Source organism: Acomys minous (assembly GCF_964271855.1).
Source record: "Acomys minous genome assembly, chromosome: 7".
In the NCBI taxonomy this organism is placed as follows: Eukaryota; Metazoa; Chordata; class Mammalia; order Rodentia; family Muridae; genus Acomys; species Acomys minous.
Genome location: NC_140488.1, coordinates 78,365,442 through 78,387,672, shown reverse-complemented (window position 1 = coordinate 78,387,672; position 22,231 = coordinate 78,365,442). Strand labels below are relative to the sequence as shown.

The 22,231-nt window shown below is 36.8% G+C and overlaps 1 protein-coding gene and 1 pseudogene across 2 annotated transcripts in view; one reads left to right on the top strand and one right to left on the bottom strand.

The window, feature by feature from the left end:
* The window catches only part of EDA2R (ectodysplasin A2 receptor), a 39,245-nt gene that overhangs the window by 1,389 nt on the left and 15,625 nt on the right, over nt 1-22,231 (bottom strand). Inside the window, exons 3-7 of the mRNA XM_084788479.1 lie at nt 21,953-22,049; nt 7,061-7,239; nt 6,448-6,533; nt 4,765-4,929; nt 1,194-1,582 (exon numbers count right to left, since the gene is read on the bottom strand). Coding sequence (XP_084644605.1) covers nt 1,233-1,582; nt 4,765-4,929; nt 6,448-6,533; nt 7,061-7,239; nt 21,953-22,049 — 877 coding nt within the window. The 3' untranslated portion in view covers nt 1,194-1,232. The remainder of the gene's footprint in view (nt 1-1,193; nt 1,583-4,764; nt 4,930-6,447; nt 6,534-7,060; nt 7,240-21,952; nt 22,050-22,231) is intronic.
* Nucleotides 8,149-8,654, top strand: LOC311601106 (ubiquitin-ribosomal protein eS31 fusion protein-like; annotated as a pseudogene). Its single transcript has one exon. The product of its transcript is annotated as a ubiquitin-ribosomal protein eS31 fusion protein-like (transcript).

Genomic DNA, 22,231 nt, shown 5'->3' with positions numbered 1-22,231 from the left:
ATTCTTTTACATAGCAGAGCAATAAGGTGTGTGGCTCAAGAAACAGAAACAGAAACAGAACCCATGAGTGAGGATGAGGCACAATTCTGATTTTTATATTGAGTTCCAATTTTTCGGTCATAGCTGTACTACACATTGAGCAGTTGGGAACTCTTGTTCACAGCAATATATGAACAAGAACTACATAACCTCTTGAAGCTACAGATTAGGCATCTTTAATCCAAAGTTAAATGATTCAAAACTCCAAATTCTTACAATGTTATAGCTATTTGGCATGATGCTATAAATTAATTTTTCACACTTGAGCACAGATGAGAGTTTGTATTAAGAATATCACATGAACTACTTTAAGGATATGAGGTTTTTTTTCTACCAAGTTGTTTCAACATACATATGTAGGTATATGCATACACACATGTACACACAGACGTTTATGTGACATATATTGAGAACATACAATATATTTAAAAATCCAATGATGGAGTTTTATGAGCTCTGTAATGGGACTTCTAATCTTGGATTCTAGTCTATTTCTGAGATTGGGTTGCTCTGTGATTTTAAGCAAATCACTTTTCATCTCTGTAGCTCAATTCCTGCTTGGTTAAAATGAGATCAACTTATTTCTTATTTTCCTACCATAGAAGTATGAAGTTGTGAAGTTCAGGAAAATGTAGAGAGTATAGGAATTCGTAATTTGGGCCTGGGCGCAGGGAAATGAAAAGAAGGCCAGCATGGTATAAACACCTATTATGCAGACACTATAAAGGACACTTGCATTTGTTTTCATTCAGTCCTCAAAGTAATTTGGGAATGGAAGGTTCTGTGTCTGAAAGAGGTAAAATGATTTGCACAAGTTCATTAGGCTATTCAGGAGCTGATATAGAGATGCTTATTGGTACATACAAATTGGTGCTGCTTATACATATGAAAGGAGAAAACTGAATATGACTAGTTGCTAGTGGGGTCCAGATGAAGAAACTAGCATCATGTTAACCTGCCTTGACTACAGATAATTGCTGGGCTAGAAGTGTGATGTAGAATTAGCTCAAATGCTTAGTACCCTAACTGTTGCCTCTCCAATATCTATCAGTCCTAATTTCCTGCTATTCTTCCACCCAAACCCTATAGAACAATAGAACTGGGCTTGGAAATTTCTGGAGTGTAACCCACACTTTCTGGTCTTTTAACCTTACCTTTCTTGCTCACTTCAGTAGAGTTAAGGGCTGGGAACTTCAAAGGGTAGATAGAGCTCCAGAGCTTTCAGCTGTGTTCTCTCTCAAGGTTTCAGCCCCAGTACAGGGAGCAGAGCTGGAAAACTTTTGCAGGTCCAGCTCTGTACATTCAATGGGGGTGTGAACCCATTGAGAATGTCTCTCTGAGGCACAAGAGGCCACGGTAAAGGACTCCTGTGTGGGGAAGCCACGAGTGGAACTGCAGTCATCATCCAGGATGGAGTTAAGTGGCTTGATCTCAAATATGCTCTCATTCACTGGAAATTCAGGACTGGTTTCCTGGCCAGGTGGCACAGGGAAAAGAGAATCCTCCTCCACTGCCTTTTCAGCATCATACTGCAACGAATCTCCTGCAACTCGAAGCAGAAAGCCACTAAGTCACCCAAAGTCAGGGTCTCTTCTCAACAGGTTACCTTTTACTGAGCAGAAAATAAGGAGGAGTGAGGGGGTGAAGGAGCTAGAGTTCCTCTTTCACTCCTGGAGGACCAGGACACCTAGAAGTGGGCTAAAATGACATATTTCATTTCATTGAGGTATCACATTAAGTCTGCCAGATGCTGGATTAGGGAAGACAAATTTCTTCAGATAGATAAATGCTTTGCCGAAAAGAGATTTTAACATGTCCCTTTCTTCCATGATCAGTGACTGTTATGCAATAGGGTAAAGGGTACAGACAGAATTAAGGTAGTAGATGTTAAAATAGGAAGGTTATTTTGAGTTATGGAGATGGGGTCCCATACTTCTTTCAGCTACACCATGATTTTTTTTAAATTCTGTGCTTAATGAATATTTAATTCAGATTCATTTTTCTGGTTACTAGTTGTATCTTTCTAAGGAACCGGAAGTCAAAAATGACACAGAGCATTAGGGAGGTGTGGCATAAAATGAACTCAATGTATCCCGTTGCTAGGTTTAGAAATAGAAGAGAGCCGTGAACCAAAGGAGATGACCGCCCTCTAGGGCAGGGCTTCTCAACCTTCCTAATGTAGTGACCCTTTAATACAGGTCCTCAGGCTGTGGTGACCCCAACTGTAAAACTGCTTTCAATGCTTTGCCATAACTCTAATTTTGCTATTGTTGTGAGTCATAAATACCTGCACAATCCAATGGTCTTCAGTGATCCCTATGAAATGATCATTTGACCCCCAAAATGGCACAAGCCACCGGTTAAGATCTATGAAGCTGTAAATGACCTTCAGCTGATGGCTAGCAAGAAAAAAGGACTCCAGCCAGGCGTGGTGGTGCATGCCTGATATCTCAGCACTTGGGGGGCAGAGGCAGGTGGATTACTGTGAGTTCGAAGCCAGCCTGGTCTAAAATGCAAGTCCAGGACAGCCAGGACCACACAGAGAAACCATGTCTCTAAAAACAAACAAAACAAAATAAAACAAAAACAAAAAAGAAAAAAGGACTCTAGGACTATATATTCACAAGGCAACAAATTCTCATAGACGGTGTATAGAAAGAAGCACAGCCCTGACAATTTCTTGATTTAGCTTTGCGAAGACCCAGGGAAGCCTGCTAAACTGAGCTATGGAAACTGAGATAAGCCATTAAACATGCGACAATGTTATAATGATAAATGACACATCCTCATGTATAACTTTGATTCAGTATCAGGTTACAGACTAAGTGTGTGTTCATGATTTCCCCAATGTGGATGTGGTTCTGTTGTTTGTTCAAATTATTTGTGCATGCATAAGAAAATTTAATACAACATTACAAATTTCTGGGTTCTTTGAAAATGTGGAAAGTTTTGCAGTGGTAACAATGAGGAGGAACTGAGTAATGCATTCTTGATTATATAGGAGATGGTTTTTCTTGGTTGTCACAGTTTCATTCCTTTCTCCTGCATCTACATTAGATTTACTTCACACCAACTTGACCTTTCCTACAAAGCCCTAGAACGTTTGTAAGTCAGTAAGTACTGATAAATATCTTTCTCATGAAATCATGAGGAAGTTACCTGTCTTCATGGTCGTAGGACATTACAATTGTGTCTTTAGGCTAGAAAAAGTTACTCATTTCTTCTCTCCCAAGGGAAGAATAGGGAGACGGGCAGTTCTTAGATGTTTCCTCACATTAATCTTGTTGTGACCTTGGACCCAAGCATTTCACTGCACATGATCCAAGATTGGGCAAGAGATCTTACTTCACATACCACCTTCCAAAGATTAAATGGTTAATGAAACAGAGATAAGTGGTCCAACATTATCTGAAAGGTCTGAGCTACCAGAGTAGCTCTAAGGAATTTGAAGTAGAGTTCAGAAAGAGTCCATAAGAATCAAGAGGGGAATACAACATCTCATGAAACGCTAGACTCATCTTTGCTTAAGCACAAAGTACATACAAATAAATCATTGGTAGGCTCTAGATCCAAACTTACTAAGCAAGCTCGATCTAAGAAAGATTTTCCCAACATAGAATGAAGCTAAGTTAAACAATGTTGCTTTAGTCATAGTATCTATTAAATTAAGAAATCCTTTTTGTATCTGATAAACTGTATTTATGGTTTCCTTTACTATCACAGATATATTTACCTATTAATCTGAGGCAGTTTGTGTGTGTGTGTGTGTGTGTGTGTGTGTGTGTGTGTGTGTGTGTGTGTGTGTGTCCCTATTTAGTCCTCAGTTCCCTTAATTGCACTGAAACTGCACTGGACATTGGTATTCTTGTCTGAAATTCTGTCTTAGTCCTGATGATTCTACCTCTTCCATATTTGCCCCTATAATGCTTTTTGTCTTACATTTTTGACTAGTAGATGAAGTTGAAACAAGTAAAATATTATCAACACTTTAAACATGATTATCTTGATTTTTACATAGCCATCTCATATGGGTTTGACTAGATCACCTTAAGCAGCAATATTCTGGAGGACAGAAATGTAGAAGAATGTTGATTAAACACTTGGTAAATTACTATATTGACAGCATTCACTATAAATCTCATCAACTTTTATTAGTCATGTTTCAGTATAACTGTTTCTCTTCAATTCTGATGTTTCAGAACCTATTAATATATATATATGTGTGTGTATATACATACTATTATATTAATAAATACAATATATATATATATATATATATATATATATATATATATATATAAATAGAACACATTAGGAGACAGTTACTAAAACTTATCCAATACCACCTATCATTTTGAAGATTAAAAATAAGTAAACCCAAAGAATATAGATAATTTGAGTTAAACTATGATTTAAAACTAGAGTTAGATGTTTGGTCTCTCGGTCCATATAGTTAACAAGTGATTTCCCATAAAGGAAAACTGTCCATGAACCCTTGTAATCTAATAAATTGGTCCACTTAATGTCCAGAGTTTGGCTCTGTTGATGTCCCATGTTTTTTTATGCCATCCCAGATAGTTCCCATATGAGAACAGAGCATCTTTCCTAGGATTTTACATCATAGCAGAGAACGCACATTATCTTGCAATCTCAGAAAAATTCTTCTTTTACCAAAAACGTTATCTTACTTTTGATTCATGTGAAATGTTAAGCAGACACACTTACCACATTGGCAATGTCTGTTGAAGATATGTTTACAATAGAGGAAGAAGAGTCCAATGAAAGCCAGGGCAAATATCACTAGTAGACTGCCCACCAGTGCAACAAGTGTGGCTTCCTTAGAGGGAACAATGTGTGCATCTACCTTCACTAAGCTCAACTGGAAGGTACCTGTGGAACAACAACAGCAATAATAAAACAATGGATGAGGTCAGTAAAAGTGGACAGTTAACAGGCATTCTTACAAGGGCTCTGATGTTCCTTACGCTACATCGTCTTTAGGTCACCTGCATCAAGGCTACCATGTTCTTGTGAGAAGAGGTAAAATTATAATGAATGAAGCAGAGCTTATATGCTGCAGGCATGGGATAAATTAGCATGACTAACTAAAAGATGCTGTATTGTGGTTCACTTGTGCTATGTTTAGTAATATATCCTAAAAATATAACCAAATTAAAATGCTCATCAGTAAATACTGGGTCACTAAATTATGATTTTCCTAAAACGTCATAAAAGACCTTTCAATGATTAAGCTAAATAACCCAGTGGAGAAAAATAAAGTGAATAAAGGATAGCTTGATGTTCTTTATAGAAAATGTTGTAAAACATAAAGTAATAACATAGCTTGTCTAAGAATATGAATATACATGAAGTGATACAAACATTTAAACCATAGTGGAGAATATGGCAGAGAAATTTACCCAGGAATTAACCACACACTCTGTATTCGCTACAGCTTTACAGTAAAGTCATCACCATGTGCATAGCCAATGCACTTTGAATGGAAACGATATGTACCACTTCCAGACTGAGTCAGTTAAGAGCTGATATATCTTAACCATTTCTTTCTGTAACAAAGCACTGGACACTACCAGGTCTAGCAATCTCAGGCAGATTATAGAAGAAGGCCTTTGCCTTATGAAAGGAAGCATGGGATTTCTTTTTACCATAATATAGCCTAGCAAAATGCTTCTTAAATTTTTAGAAAGTGCTTGTTTCTGTGGAGGAAAAGACAGAAGGCTCAGAAAGGATCGAAAAGGGAAATGTATTATGCTTGTTCTTTTAAAAATCTAAAGGAAATATACAAAATTTTGAAATTTATTATCTAGGAATCTCAGCTAATATAGGACTTTATCTTTTAGGGCTATATTTATTTTTCAATAAGTATGTTTTATATTTCATGATTTTTAGGGATATAACAACAAGTTAAAGAGTATGTGACACTATGGACAATTATAGAAAACCAGACAAATAAGTACATGTCTAGTAATATAGGCATAGACTAGTTTCTAGCTCTTCTCTCAGCTTCTGATGTTGTCTAAGACCTAATGATTGCCATGAATATTGACTATAATAGCAATATTGATCATAATAGCAATTAATAACTATAGAAATATTACTTTTAAAAGTACACTGTAGCATTCATTATGCCATCTAACATAGCCAAATACCTCACAAAGTATGAAGAAAAATGTTTTCTCATTAGATACCATTTTTAAGACAAAGGAAATGAGATCCAATGAGTCTGAATGCTGGAAAGTTGGTATTTAATCACAGGTGATTGCCTTTTGGCACTACTCCAAAGGAAGGAGTGCCAAGGAGTCTTTTCCTTCTACAAGAATAAAGAACTCTTGATTTTGTTGACAAACACAGGTTTGTGGAAGGAGGGAGAGAAAAGTAGATACACACACTGAACCTCAGAAGTAGGAGTCTGTTTTGTACATGGGATGCATTCTTGGTCCTGCAGGCCCCCAATGCGGGTTTTTCGGTAGAACCTGTGGTCAGAGCAGAAGAGAATGGCAGAGTGGGGAAACAATCAATTGACTTGTAACAGTCCTTCCTGAGTTGATAGGGAATGTCTAAGAGTCTTTTCTTCATGGCAGGTAATACTGACCCTTGTGAGATCTCTGCCATGTGTGACTCAGTCCATCTTTCCTGATTCAACACATCCTATAGCCAAAAGGGGAGCTAAGGTCATGAAATATAAAGCTTTATATTCACACTGACATTACGCCTAAAATTTAAGATAAATGTTACTTTTGAGAGATTATACAGAAATTATGAAGAAGTTGGCATCATGTAAGTGCTTCCATATCTCATCTGCATTTGATATCTCCTGGATACCTGATATAGTAAGATCTAGTTAGAAAGATGTGGATTCCCCATTCATGGAGCTTAAATAGAGTATGATGTATAGATTGTTAGAATACTTTTACTAAGGTCTAAGAGATAGGATGACAAAGGACGTCAAAGAGTTTTTTTTTTTAATCCAACAAGGACTGATACAATTTAGTAGGCTTACCTTGGCAGACAATCTCCACAGATAGCGTTAGAGGTATTTGTGCAGTTGGCTTTCTGGACCCGGTTGATGACAGCACAGGTAATACAAGTCTGACATCTATGATGTCCCCACGTGCTTTTATACTTTCGGGGAGGGCAGGCTGTGCAGTATGCATCTCCACCTTCTCCATAGCCACAATCCTGAAACAGAAGGTATTCATAAAAGCTTAGAGAGAGGATCTGCTATGAGTCAAGTGAATATAGTGTAAGGCAATACTTTTTAAACTACATGTTTCAAGCACATTGTTGGGGCATTAAATCAATTTACCAAGTTGTACCCAAGATGAAAAATTGAAATGTAACTAAACAGAATAGTGAAGTACAATGAAGTAAAGCTATGTGCATCAATAAAAATAAGCAAGATTACACTATGGAAAAAACCCAAAATTTTAGTTGTATGAAAACAAAAGATTATTTCTCATTCACATTCTGCCTATTAGAGATTTAAAGGGGGTTTTCCCCTGCATGAACCTACCATGAGGCATCCTATATATGAAAACTTTCATTTTATGCTTCCTTACCAGGAACATCAGGTAAAAAAGAACATTTGTCCCCAACAAATAATACACTTCACTTTAATAATATGCCACAGGCCACACATGACAACTAATTATTATGAAGTATAATGCATACAAGAAGGCACAATTTTAGAGTATAGCAAAGGGTTGCAAATATCTGATATAAAAGAATAGTATTAAAACTTTCATAGATAAAATATATGTTAGTATATGCTGGGTAATGATGAAAAATTACTTCTTATTCCAAGTCATAGTAAAAATGTTTTAATATTCACTTGATAATGGATCTATCGGGCCTATGCTTCACATCTGGTTTCAATGTAATGATACTATATGTTACCCATAACCCACTCTTTCTGAGCATAGGAGAACTGAACATTTGAAGAGACGCAATAGATTTTCTGTAAAGATCATTATAGCTCTCCTACTATGAAAATCAGTGTGGTGCTGCCTTAAAATGATGGGAATCAGTATACCTCAAGATCCAGCTATAGCTTTCTGAGCCATCATCTGTGGTGGAGCTGCTGCAAAGATGCAGATTTTTGTGAAGACACTTATGGGTAAAACCGTCATGCTCAGGGCTGAACCCTGGAACACCATAGAAAATGTAAAGACCAAGACACAGGATAAGGAAGGAATTCCTTCTGATCAGCAGAAGCTGATCTTTGCTGGTAAGCAGCTGGAAGATGGCCGTACTTCGTCTGACTACAACATTCAAAAAGAGTCCACCCTTAACCATGTGTTAAGACTTCATGGTGGCTAAGTAAAGGAAGAAGCCTTAATACCACTCCCAAGAAGAATAAGCATAAGAGGAAGAAGGTTAAGTTGATTGTGATGAAATACTATAAGGTGGATGAAAATGGTGAAATTAGTCAACTTTGTCATATGTGTCCTTCTGATAAATGTGGTGCTTGAGTTTTCATGGCTAGCCACTTTTACAGACATTACCATAGCAAGTGTTGTCTGACTTACTGCTTCAACAAACCAGAAGACAGGTAGTTGTGTATGAGTTAATAAAAATAAGGAACTGGAAAAAAATTCCAGCTATAACACTCTTGGGGATAGACCCAAAGGATGCTTTATCCTACCACAGAAAAACTTGCTCAACAATGTTCATTGCTGCTCTATTAATAATAGCCAGAAATTGGAAAGAACTTAGATGCCCTTCAACAGACAGATGTATAAAGACAATGTGGTTATATTTCCAAAATGGAATATTATTCACCTGTTAAAAATATGATTCAGTAGGTAAATGATTATTCTGAGTAAGGTTACCTGCACCCAGAAGTACAAATATAGTATATATTTTCTTATGAGTTGATATTGGCTATTAAGTCAATTATAGACAAGCAATAGTTCAGAGAGGATGGATAGATCTCCTTAAAATGGGGAAATAGAATATATAGTAATGGATAGATGCTGGGTGATCTGGAACAGGAAGACCAAACAGAGTGAGGGAGGGGAGAGAGATGAGGGGGAGATATGGGAAGAAAGAGCTAAAATTAAGGGCCATTTGAGGGGTAGTATAGAAACTTGGTTCAGTAGAGGTTTCCTAAAATATATACATGCATGAAAACAATCTAAATTGATTCACTCAATAATGGGGAAGACAGATTATTAACTGGCCATTCCTTGTCACCAAATGAAGCCTCCAGTAGCAGAATTGGGTTATACTGAGTTGTTGGCCAAAGAGGTTCTATCAGAGCTCCCAAACATACCAGGCTGTTTCCAAGGCTATATGATATCCTATCCTGACATCAAGGCCCCATCCGTAAAGACAACACCCACACAACTCACTAAACATGGAGAACTCCAGCAGGTGCCTACCTAGAGCCTTTCCCTGTAAGGACAAGTGTTCTTGGTATCAGAAGGTCCTCTGTACACTACCAAAGGAGAAACATAAACACTAACTGAGGTTCAAACTCTTTGATCTAAAATGCTGTCCTTCCTTCAAGATAGTCTAAGGCAATGGTGGCACAAAGCTTGTGGGAATAACCAACCAATATCTGACTTGACTTGAGGCCCACTCCAGGAGATAGAAACCATACCCAACAATGCTTGGGTGATCAAGAATGTGAGAATAGATGTCTCAGGGTTCTAGGGTAAAACCAAATACTGCTGTTGTTATCACCATGCCTAGTGCACAGTATGTTGTCAACGAACAAATAACATTAGCTATTGTTATGTATTCTGAAATAATAAGTTGGGCACTGGTATCAAAATAAGACTTGAGTCCCTATTAACTCACTCACTAGAGAAAACAATGATGGAAGCTAGCCAACATTCACTGATAATCAACAAATTTACTGATTGTTCAGCATTTTCCTTGTTTTACTGATTATTTCAGATAATATTTATCAAGTAATTATTATGATTCTGCCATGAGTATTATGACGAATTTATTAAAAGTATCAGAGAAAACAATCTCTGCCTTCAGGGATGTTTATACTTGTTTATTTTCCATAAAACATCTAAGGTTGCATTATAATCCTCCTGGTGGGGTTGCCTTGCCACATCACAGGGCTCATTCCTAATGTAACTTGATGTTCTGGGAAGGGTTTGTCAGGAGACTCCCCTTTTCTGAGGACTAGGGGAAGAGGTTAAGGGGGGAAAGGAAAGGAGGGTAGGACTGAGAAGAGAGGAGGGCGAGGGCTACAATTGGGATGTAAAGTGAATAAATAAATAATTAAAAAATATAATCCCTATTTTAAAACTGAGAATTTTTTGTGTCAAAGCATTTCGCTAGCTTATGAGATGTCTCCATACACAAAAAAAGTCTTAAGAAAAGGAAACAAAGGCTGAAAATTTCATAAATTTAGAAAGAAATAAACAAATATGATGATCAATTAACAATTAACAGAATAAAACCAACCAAATACACACATGAATATATATGCAAATGTAATTTACCTATATAATGAAACTTTTGAGATTATGTATATGTAAGTGGATATAATGAAATTTCTAGGCAAAAGTCAGTTTTGAATATATCCAGGAAAGAATGACATTAACAACAATCACTGAAAATGACAGTGAGTTTTCATCTGAAATTTTGAAAGCTTTCTTCAACCATATACTTAAATTGTTGCAAGTACATACCTGCCAAATGCAAATTATAATATGCAGTGAAACTACAATTTAGGGAAAAAAAGGGAAAATAAAGATATTCTCCAGGCAAGAGAAAACTCCCATGTTGCTGGTAGAAAAACTATAAAATAGTAGCAACAAGAAGTTTTTAGTCAGAAAGGATTGGTCAAAAATGGTACTTTGTAAAGCTGCATAAAAGATGAAGGAATATGGGAATCATATTTATAAAAACTATCTAATTGTAGATGATATAATATGTTAGAGATTCCAAATATTCTACCAGAAGACTTGTAGAAACAGTCAAGAATGTGTGCAATGTGAAAGGATTAAGATCAAGAGCTTTTCCCAGTTTTCTGAGATAGCGCCAGATAGATTTCCAAAGTGGCTGTACTAGTTTGCATTCCCACCAGCAATGAAGGAGTGTTCCTCTCTCTCCACATCCTCGCCAGCATGTAGTGTCACTTGAATTTTTGATCTTAGCCATTCTGATGGGAGTAAGATGGAATCTCAGAGTTGTTTTGACTTGCATTTCCCTGATGGCTAAGGAAGTTGAGCAATTCTTTTTTTAAATTTTTTTATTAATTTATTCTTGTTACATCTCAATGGTTATCCCATCCTTTGTATCCTCCCATTCTTCCCTGCCTCCCAATTTCCCCTTATTCCCCTCCCCTATGACTGTTCCTGAGGGAGATTTCCTCCCTCTGTGTAGAGCATTTCTTTAAGTGTTTCTCAGCCATTTGATATTCCTCTGTTGAGAATTCTCTGTTTAGTTCTAAGCACCATTTCTCAACTGGGTTATTTGGTTTGGTGGTGTTCAATTTCTTGAGATCATTATATATTTTGGATATTAGAACTTTGTCAGATGTAAGGCTGGTGAAGAACTTTTCTCAGTCTGCAGGCTGTCACTTTGTTCTGTTGACAGTGTCTCCTGCCTTCCAGAAGCTTCTCAGCCTCATGATGTCCCATTTATTAATTGTTGACTTTAAGGCCTGGGCTGTTGGTGATCTGTTCAGGACGTTGTCTCCTGTGCCAATATGTTCTAGGCTCTTCCCCACTTTTTCTTCTGATTTAGTGTCTCTGATTTTATGTTGAGGTCTTTAATCCACTTGGACATGAGTTTTGTACATGGTGATAAATGAGTCTATTTGCATTTTTTTACACATAGACATCCAGTTAGACCAACACCCAGCTATTTCACTCCTTGGAATATACCCAGAAGATGCTTCAGCACACAATAAGAACATTTGCTCAACCATGTTCATAGCAGCCTTATTCGTAATAGCCAGAACATCTTAACAGCCTAAGTGTCCCTCAGTAGAAGAATGGATAAAGAAACTGTGGTACATATACACTATGGAATACTACTCAGCTATTAAAAACAAGGAATTTATGAAATTTGTGGACAAATGGATTGAACTAGAAATGATCATGAGTGAGTTCACCCAGAAGCAGAAAGAATCAAATGGTATATACTCACTTATATCTGGGCACTAGCCCAAGGGGCATGTCCCATGAAAGTCTTCAATTACCAGGAAAGTGGGACAGAGGGGAGGACATCCTATTGGGACTCTAGGCGAGAGAAGCATGGGAGAATGGGGAAATAGAAGGATCCAGAGGGTCCTATAAACTTACCAGAAGAACATTATGATGGGCGAATCTAGGCCCAAAAGTCCTGCTCATACTATGGCATCAGCCAAGGACAATACATGCAGTAAACTTCGAATCCCTACCCAGATCTAGCCAATAGACAGGACATTATCCACAGTTGAGTGGAAAGTGGGGACTGACTTTCACATGAGCTCTGGTGCCCCATATTTGCCCATGTACCCTGGATGGGGAGACCTGGTGGCCCTCAGAGGAAGGATAGCAGGCTACCAAAAGAGACTTGATACCCTCTGAGCATATACAGGGGAAGGAGATCCCCTTCAGTCACCGTCATAGGGGAGAAGAGTAAGGGGAAAATGGGAGGGAGGGAGGAATGGGAGGATACAAGGGATGGGATAACAATTGAGATGTAATATGAATAAATTAATAAAATATATTTTAAAAAGGGAAAATAGAGAAATACGGAGCCAAACTGAGGAAAACATGTGCAACAGATGCTGCAAAGATTATTTTGTTGTTTGATTAAAAAACTGAGGACTATGCATGGACTGGACCTAGGCCCTCTACACATATAAACCCCTAGTAAGGGGAGCAGGGATTGTTTCTGACATGGACTCTTTTGCATGCTTTTCAATCACTTCCCCCTGGAAGAGTTACCTTGCCAGGTCACTGTGCAAGAGGGTGTGCTCAGTCCTGATGTGACTTGATGCGCTGAGGTGTGTTAGTGGATGGTAGTCTTTCTTGAGAGGTCAGGGAGGAGGGAAAAAAGGGAGGGTTGGAACAAGAGGAGAGGAGGATGGAGACTACAATTGAGATGTAAAATGAACAACTAAATAAGTAAAGTTAAAAGTAAAAAAAAAAAATGGTCAAGAGCTTTTCTATCTATCACTACCACCACCATTAAAAGTTTATCTGTGAATACTCTATCCATAACCACTACCACAATGAAACTTTAAACCTCTGAAGAAAGAGATAAAGGCACTAGAAAATAGAATTCTAACTTTAATGCTTCCTTCATGAGGACTGGATTTCATGATATGAGAAGAGGCCATGAAGCCATACAAGCTTCTAAAGTTTAAAGAAAGGACACAACTAGCAGTCCTACTCAGCTTTGATGCCTATGAATCACAACAATAATGACAAGGACAAGCCTAATAGGTACAGTAGTGGCACACATACTTGGTGGTACCCAAAAGCTTTCTAATTTCTTCTAAGACCTGATCAATAAGAGGGAAATCATGTCTGATACAGGAAACCTTTTCAACTACCCAGTGCTAGTGACGTCAGCACTTGGAGGAGAGACTCTACAACTACCACTTTACTAAACCTCCAATATTCCTACCCACATTCTAAATAATGTCTTCATACCCACAGTATAGTAATAATGTAGTCCTTACTCCTCCTTATCAGGGAAAGTTATCTTTACAACAGGAGACCATTACAGATAACTGCAAATAATCAAAATGCTAAGCTGTGGTGTGCAGCCTCAGTGGATATATCTACAAAACAACTCCTATATCTAAAACTCAGGTAACACTGTACAACAGGAGTAGAAGTATAGGAGCCAGAGGATGAGGAAGTTTGATGTGAGATTGTGTATCTTAGTAATGTCATAAATACACCCATAGTCTTACCAGAATGGATGCCTAAACATGAGCAGAACAAGGATAACACAGACATGTTAAATTGAATGAAGGAATTCAACGAGTGAGGGCCTCAATCGTACACAAAGAGCTACAGTCAACTAAAGAATGCTTAGAGTAGAAGAAATGGTCTTCCCCAGAGAAAAACACACCAACGCCAAGGAGGGATACATGGTAATGGTTGCAGGAAGGAAAAAGAAGAAGAAAATCACGTAATCATATTTAAATTTCAAAAACTTAAAAAGAAACTTTTCATGAATTTCATGAATCCTATTTGCTGACATAACAAGATATCATGCCTAATATTTACACCAACTACATTTATCAGTATGTTGGGTATTGTCGTGTAAGTAAGAATGGCCTGCATATACTCATATATTTCAATATTTAGTCATCAAAGAGCAACACTGTTTGAAAGGAATAAGAGTTGTTGTCTTGCTTGAGTAGCTATGGTCTTGTTGATGTGTGTCACTGAGGGAGTGGACTTTGAGGTTTCAAAAGCTCAAGCCAGTCCCAGTGTCTATCTCTCTTCCTCGTTCCTATGGATCTGGGTATAGAACTCCCAAGCTCTCCAGGACCATGCCATCCTGCATTCATTCACCAGTGCTTGCTGCCATGTTTAGAGTGGACTAAACCTCTGAAACTGTAACCCAGCCTCAATTAAGTGCTTTCTTTTACAAGAGTTTCTGTGGTCATAGTGTCTCTTCACAGCACTAGAACACTGGCTAAGATAGTGGGAAAGTAAAGATACTTAAGTGATGTTTCTATAGTCATAATAAGAAAAAGTTGAAACCAACAGACCCTGAAAAGTCATGTGTGTATTTTAGTATTTAGAACGGTCAAGTAAATAATACAAAGAAATATAATAAAATTGGTACAAACGTATCAAGATGGAGTCCTAAGAGATACCGTTGTGTAACCAACAGCAAGGCAAGAAAAGAGAGAGAAATAGGAATGAAGAAAACAGCAATAAAATGGCAGGCAGCCTTAAGCCCTAAAATGCCAATCAATTACAATCTTAAATTTAAATCATCTAAGCAAGGCAATTAAATGACAGAAATGAGCATGGTAAATAAAATCTGATACTATCAAATTACCCCCAGTAGCCATTTCTTTCACTGATGAGTGAATCATTTCCTAAGAATTAAAAAGATGCAAATTATCATTTCAAACTCTTGTTGAGAATCAACTTTCATAGTTAGGAGGCAAAAAGAGTTTTGTGTTTTTAAATGATTCAGGTTCCCAAATGCTTTTGATGCTAATCAGTTCTCTAACCAGGAAACATTTATCTTAATTTTATCATGCTTTAAGGATGTGGACACAAAATTTTGATGCTGACCATAAAGAGAGTATAGTTATTTCCTCTTAAAAGTTGTTTGTGTAACATACAGGAACAAATAACAATCATAATCAAGAATGTTACAAATATGCACTATTTTAATTTAAAGAATTTATGAATGTATTGCCCAATTAACATGAAACATAGAAAATTTTAAAGCCATTTCTGATTTTAATATATTTGTTTGTTATATAAGGGATTAAAATATTTTATTTTGCAATATCTGTCTATTCAAGTACCTTATGTAAGTAAAAATTTAACAAAAAACTTTTCATTAAGAAAGAGTTTCCAAGTTAGTATATTTTCCTATGAAATATTTAAAAAGTAAAAAGAAATCCTATATAGTTTCATAAATTAGTGACTAATGTTATAAAAGAAAGCACAAAATTAACAGATGATGGAAATATGCATTATTCATTTTTGGTTTTGACTTCTGGGACACGGGAATTTTATGCATTAATTAAAAAGGTTCCCACGTGGTATCTGATCATATATTTCAAGAATATTAAAATTGTGTTTAGTTTATAAATTATACTTCTAGAAAAATATCCTGAGGAAGTTCTGGTAATTTTATTCAATAATTTGTTTACTGTGAAAGTTATAATGCATGAGTGAAATATAAAATTAAATAAAGATAACTGAATAGAAATGTTGTCTTGGATGCCATTAACTACTTATCCAAACATCACTGGTCTTCCTTAACAATCAGTTGTTCATTTCCTTCTCGGTAGTATGATGATCAGGTTCAAAAATGGTTTCTTAGCTTGTTTAGTCAGTCATGACAACATCCTTCTCATTTGCCAAATGCACACTTTGAAGTCACCATTCTAGTTATACAAATATGTGTAACCCAATTATGTATCACAAGATACAAAGAAGTCATCTTGGAAATGTCAAGGCAATATTTATTTCCTAATAAAAAGCAATCTCTTTTGGCTTTGTATCTGCTTCATGACTTTTGTGGTATGAGGATGTGATGAGTTGGTTTTAACAACTATAGAGCCATGAATATGTGGACAGAATAGCAAAGCATTCAAAATATCTGAAAAGAACTCATTTTCTTGATAATATTTTTGATCTGAAAAACACACCAAAATACTTCAATATGACATACATGTATGTGCTTGTACACTAAGTCACTCTTAAGTTTTATGCTATTGGTTGCTTGTCATTCTAACCATAGATAATTTTTGAAGTTTTAACAATTGTTCTGATTAAATTTATTTTAAATTAGTACACAAAACATAAATATGGCACAATATCAACTGAGCCAACTCCTCAGTATCCATCTTGGATGTTTGTCATACATCATCTTCTGACAATTACCCACTTGCATGAGCCTGCTGTTGTGTGTTTTGCTTTCTTGGTATTTAGTTTTTTGAGTACATTTATATTTTGTGTTTTAAATTGTGTCGTTAATCATGACAATATTATTCTTGTTTGCCAAATACAAATTCTACTTTCATATTATGCCAAATACACAATGTTTTTTTACACAACTAACGAAGATTTTCTACAATTCTCTAGGATATCTTTTTGCTCAGTTGTTTCCTTTGCAGTGTAGAAACATTATAATTTCATAAAATTTCCTTTACCAATCGCTGTCACTGTAGTTCTATTCAGAAAGTACTTGATTTTATTTATGTCTTGAAATTTTACTCTCTTTTTTAGGGCTTGCATCTTATAATTAAGGTCTTTATGCATTTGAGGTCAATTTTGATGCAAGGTCAGAGATAGAAATCTGGTTTCATTATCTTAAAAGTGGATATCCAGCTTAGCTAGAAACATTTGTTGTTGAAAGTTATCTTTTCTTAAAACTTGACTGTGAAAAAAAGGCATACATGATTGCAGCTGTATGAGCTTATATATGGGTCCTATACTCTGATCCACAGATCCATTACTGTGATCTTTTTTGCCAGTCCAGTAGTTTTTATTACTATTGTTCTGGGGTACAACTTAAAAGGATGTGTGGATATATTTTATTCTTTTTCCCCCCAGAATTAATTTATGGCACTTTGGGGTCTTTTGTGTTACCACATGAATTTATTGATTTTTCTATTTCTGTGAAGAATGTTATTGATATTTTGAAAGGATTATATTGACTATGTAGATATTTTTGGTAGTATAGCCATTTTCAGAATATTGTTTTCTTGTCCATGAGCATCAGTAGGCTTTACATCTGTCTTAGTTAGGTTTTCTAATCTACAGGAAAATATCATGGTTTTGTTGTTTCTTTTTTGTTGTTGCTGTTTTATTTTTTCAAGACAGCGTTTCTCTGTATAGCCTTGGATAAACTGGACTCTCTTTGTAAATTAGGCTAGCTTTGAACTCACAGAGATCCTCTGAGTATATTTTCCCTTAAAAGATTATTTCTACTTGCTGATTTGTGTTTTTTCTTTGTTCTTCCAAAACTATAAGGTGCATCAATAAGTTATTCATTTGTAATCTGATTGTGTGTGTGTGCACATGCATGCAGGAGCACATGCAAATCATGAGCCTTTCTCAATCGCTTTTCCAACTAATTTTTAAATTAACTTTCTTTTTTTTTCATTTTTATCTTTTAAAAATATTGACTCCTACATACTATGTCTTAATGGTCTTGCTTCAGTTTTTACATTATTCATGAAGGATTCATGACTGTTCTCTGTGTGTCTGTATCTATTTTGTTGTGTATTCTTCCTTACACACAACTCATATACTTTCCCTCTCATTTCTACCGCATTTTCCTAATCCCCTACATCTTCTTATATTTATGTCTTAGTCAAATAATGACTCAACAGTAATAACATTTAAACCATGCGAATACTAGAAACACTGCAGTTTTAACTTCCATCTACTTTTCTCTTCAGTTTTTTTCTAAGTTGAATTAACCCTATCCCTCATTTCTCAGCTGACACTTCTTCCATTCTTAACCTTAGTAACTAATGTTTTAGTGGCTGATAAAGAAATCAGGGAAAAAACACCCTTAACAATAGCCACAAAAAATATAAAGTATTTTGGTGTAACTCCAACTAATTTTTTGAAGCAAAGTCTCTCACTGAATCTGGAGCTCAGAAATTCAGCCAGATAAGCTGGCAACCAAACCACAATGACCCTTTTAGCTGTATCTCTTCAGTTTAGGATTACAGGGGGGTGCGACCATGTATGGATTTTGCTTTTATTCCAAGGGTGCTAGGGGTCTAAACTTTGGTTCTCATGTGTATGAAGCAAATACTAACAGAGCTAGCTCCTCAATATAATTATTCTGGATATAGCTGTCAGGTGAAAATTCTGGTAGCTAGACAAAAGCCACCATTCTTCAGGAACTTATGAAGCTGTTTCCCCTCTACCAAGGGAACCATTTCACTTTCAGACCAGATGAATGTCTAATTGTGGTGCCTATTAGCAAATAGCTTATAGCCTAGAGTCTCCCTCAGTGTAACAAAAATTTGTTACACTGCAGAGTACATACTGGCATCCTAGCTCTACGCATTGCACTCCTTATCCTAAACTTCTCCAGCTCATGGCCTTCCCTCCTTCCAGCGGCTTATTTCTCTTTATAATCCTGTGATTTCCACTATTCCAATATTCATTCTCTCTCTCTCTCTCTCTCTCTCTCTCTCTCTCTCTCTCTCTCTCTCTCTCCTCTTTCCTTGTTCTTCCTCTTGCCCTGTCTTGTTATTCTTTAGCCATACTCTCTTGTCTTCCTCTCTTATACCCCCACCTCTTCCCTCATTGCCAAGTCCAGTTTGTTGGCCATGTTCAGTCTACTGCTTTCTCTTTTTGTTCTGAATTCCACCTCTTATCTAAAATAACACCTTCCATTTAACCATATACTGGAGAGGTCTTATCATCAGTTTACACAATAGCAACTGAATTGCTAATTATTGTCTATTCCTCTTGAAATACATCATTACCCACTCTCTGGGTTTTCAGGGTATCTCTTCAAAAATCTGTTATAATACTTATATATTGTCCTTAAGAGAGCTTGCTGGATTTTTCCTTTCATCTCTCTCTCTCTCTCTCTCTCTCTATATATATATATATATATATATATATATATATATATATATATATATATATATTAGCTATAGAATCAACCACAACTGCTGGATAGAAGACCTTCTAAGCAATGATCCTTTTAACTCTAATAAGCATTGGAGAAGTGATAATCATGAATAGTATGATATATAGTAGAACATTACCAAGATTAAAAGTAAATGGAATATAGTCTGGATAAGGATAAGAATTAGTGTTAGATCAATTGGAAGAAAATTGAGATGAGGAAAATATTGGGAGGAGTCAGGATATTGTTATTGTCTAATAGTTTAAACGTTTAAAAAGTTTTGGAGGGCTAGAGTTAACTTTAAATAAAAGAGGAGGGGACAGAGAAGACAAAATAGAAAAAAAGTGCAAATTAGTGGGAAAGAACACAGATTGTATGTAGGAAAAAACTACAGAGTACACAATAGTACAATAGGTTCAAAAACACGCAAAACAAGCACGTAAACTGAGCAATGCATGACCTAAAGCAAGACACTTACAGAGTATTTATTCAAGGGTTAAAATTAAAAAGTGAAAAGAAAAAATGAAAAATTAACAAAAAATTTAATAGTAGCAAAAAAGACAAGATGTAATAAAAGCATTTTTATTTTTGGGAAAATTATATCTGTCAAGATTTCTTTCATCCTGGAATGGGTTTTGAATTCTTCCTTCCCTTCAAAAGGTTCATGTGGCAGATTGCATTAATGGGGGAGGTGCAATTTGTTTCTTTACCATCTCAAGAGAAACCTGAGTATTACAATTTGTTTCTTAATCCTGTAGAAAGTTGTAAGTGCTGATTTTATGTACATATTGTAACATAGAGTTTAGATGATAACACTTTAGACAACAGCTGCAGTGAGATGAGCAGTGTAGTTCTCAAGTCCCTTCTTGATACTTTGTATGGTCTGGCTTTACTGTGCTGGAGAAGACAGTGGGATCCCCTGCTGTGGGATCCCATAGACTATAGCTACAAATTTGGTATAAAGATGGTGTCAATTGTGCTATCATATTTCATCCCCTAGACTCACCCAGTTCAGGTTTTTATTCATTAATTTATTTACTTGTTCATTTTATATGCCAACAACAACCCCACTCCCTCCCCTTATCCCAGTTCCACTTACTTTATGTTCCCTAATCCAGGTACCAGGCTACCCTAACACATCAAGTCGCATCAGGACTAAGTGCCTCCTCTTTCACTGAGACAAGAAAGGGCAGCCCTGCTAGGGAAAGAGGATGCAGAGGGAGGCAACAGAGTCCAAGTCAGAGATAGCCCCCCAATTGTTAGAAGACCCACGTGAGGACCAAGCAGCCCATTAGCTTCATATGTGTAGGGGACCTAGGGCCAGTCTTTTCATGATCTTTGGTTGGTGGTTCAGTTTCTGTGAACCCCCATGGACCCAGGTTAGTTGGCTATGTAGGTCTTCTTGTGGTGTCCTTGACCCCTCCAGCTCCCTCAGTCCTTTTGCTAACTCTTCCACAACTCCCTCAGTTCCTCCTAATGTTTGGCTGTGGGTCTCAGTATCTGTTTCCATTATCTGCTGCATGAAGCCTCTCAGAGGACAGCTATGCTAGCCTCCTGTGTGCAAGGATAGCTGAGTATCATTACTAGTGTCAGGGGTTGGGTCTTTCCCATGGGGTGGGTCTTTAGAGGTAGTCTTTTCTCAGGCTGGGTCACCATGCTGGTGTATAGAGAAGGGGAAGGAGGTGTAAGCTATTGTCCTGCAATTCCCTCTTAACCTCACCAGGAGCCCTGCTGTGAGAACTAAGCCTTTAGTTCCAAGGCCCCATCTCCAATTGCATAGCCAATCCTTGGTTATCAGCTAACGGTACTGCAGTGCTGCTGAGTGTGTGTGCTGGAAAGTGCTTCCCCGTGGTTTCCAATTACCTCACCAGAGCCAATTTGTACAGCTAGGCACCAATTCACAGCCATTCTTGTCTGCTTCCCACAGAGATCTCACTTGGCCTAATAAGTCCATTTACAGTTACCATCTCTTGCAAGAATAGAGATTATCCTGTACTATTCTGTTTTCTTTCTCTGAGTTGCATCATAAGATCTCTAATCTGCCAACTTCCATGAAAATGCCTATTCTTAATTCTTGAACTTCTGAGCTATTTTACAACATGGCTTCATTCTTACCATAGTGTAGAAGAGGGTTTTTTCCTATATCTTTATCAGCATTTTCAGTTGAATTAAGTATATTTTGCTTTAACAGACTTCTTTAATGCAAAAGTTCTATACCTCTGTATTTACATAACTCTTCATAAGGTGCCCTAATATTTCATTCAAGTTTTGCCTGCCTCTGAGTCTGCTAGCATCACTTCTTACTTGAACAATGACTATTATTGCATAATAGTATCTATTTGTATCTCATTGTGGCTATTGAACTCAACTAGTCATACGTGAGACTGACTGTGTTGCTAATATTGGCCTTTTTCGTTTATTTTCTTTAAACATTATTTTGTTTATTCCTTTCACAAGACACAAACATGCAGAGTCATACATATGTGCGTGGGTGTGCTCTCTCTCTCTCTCTCTCTCTCTCTCTCTCTCTCTCTCTCTCTCTCTCTCTCTCTCTCTCTCTCTCTCTCTTCTGGCTTCCTGAGATGTAAAAAAAAAAAAATTGATCAAAAGGGTTTACCTTGGAGAGCTCCTGTCCAGGGCCACATTGTTGGCAGGTGACACAGCGCCCCCATTGGTCCTGGTACTCATTTTCTTGACAATCCATGATGAAAAAGCTGTGTGTAAAGAAAATGATTACTGGTAAGTGAAGGCTTTCGTGGGACATGCCCCTTGGGCTAATATGCAGATATAAGTGAGTATATACCATTTGAGTCTTTCTGCTTCTGGGTTAACTCACTCATTATGATCATTTCTAGCTCAATCCATTTATCCACAAATTGGGGAGGACATTCTAGTG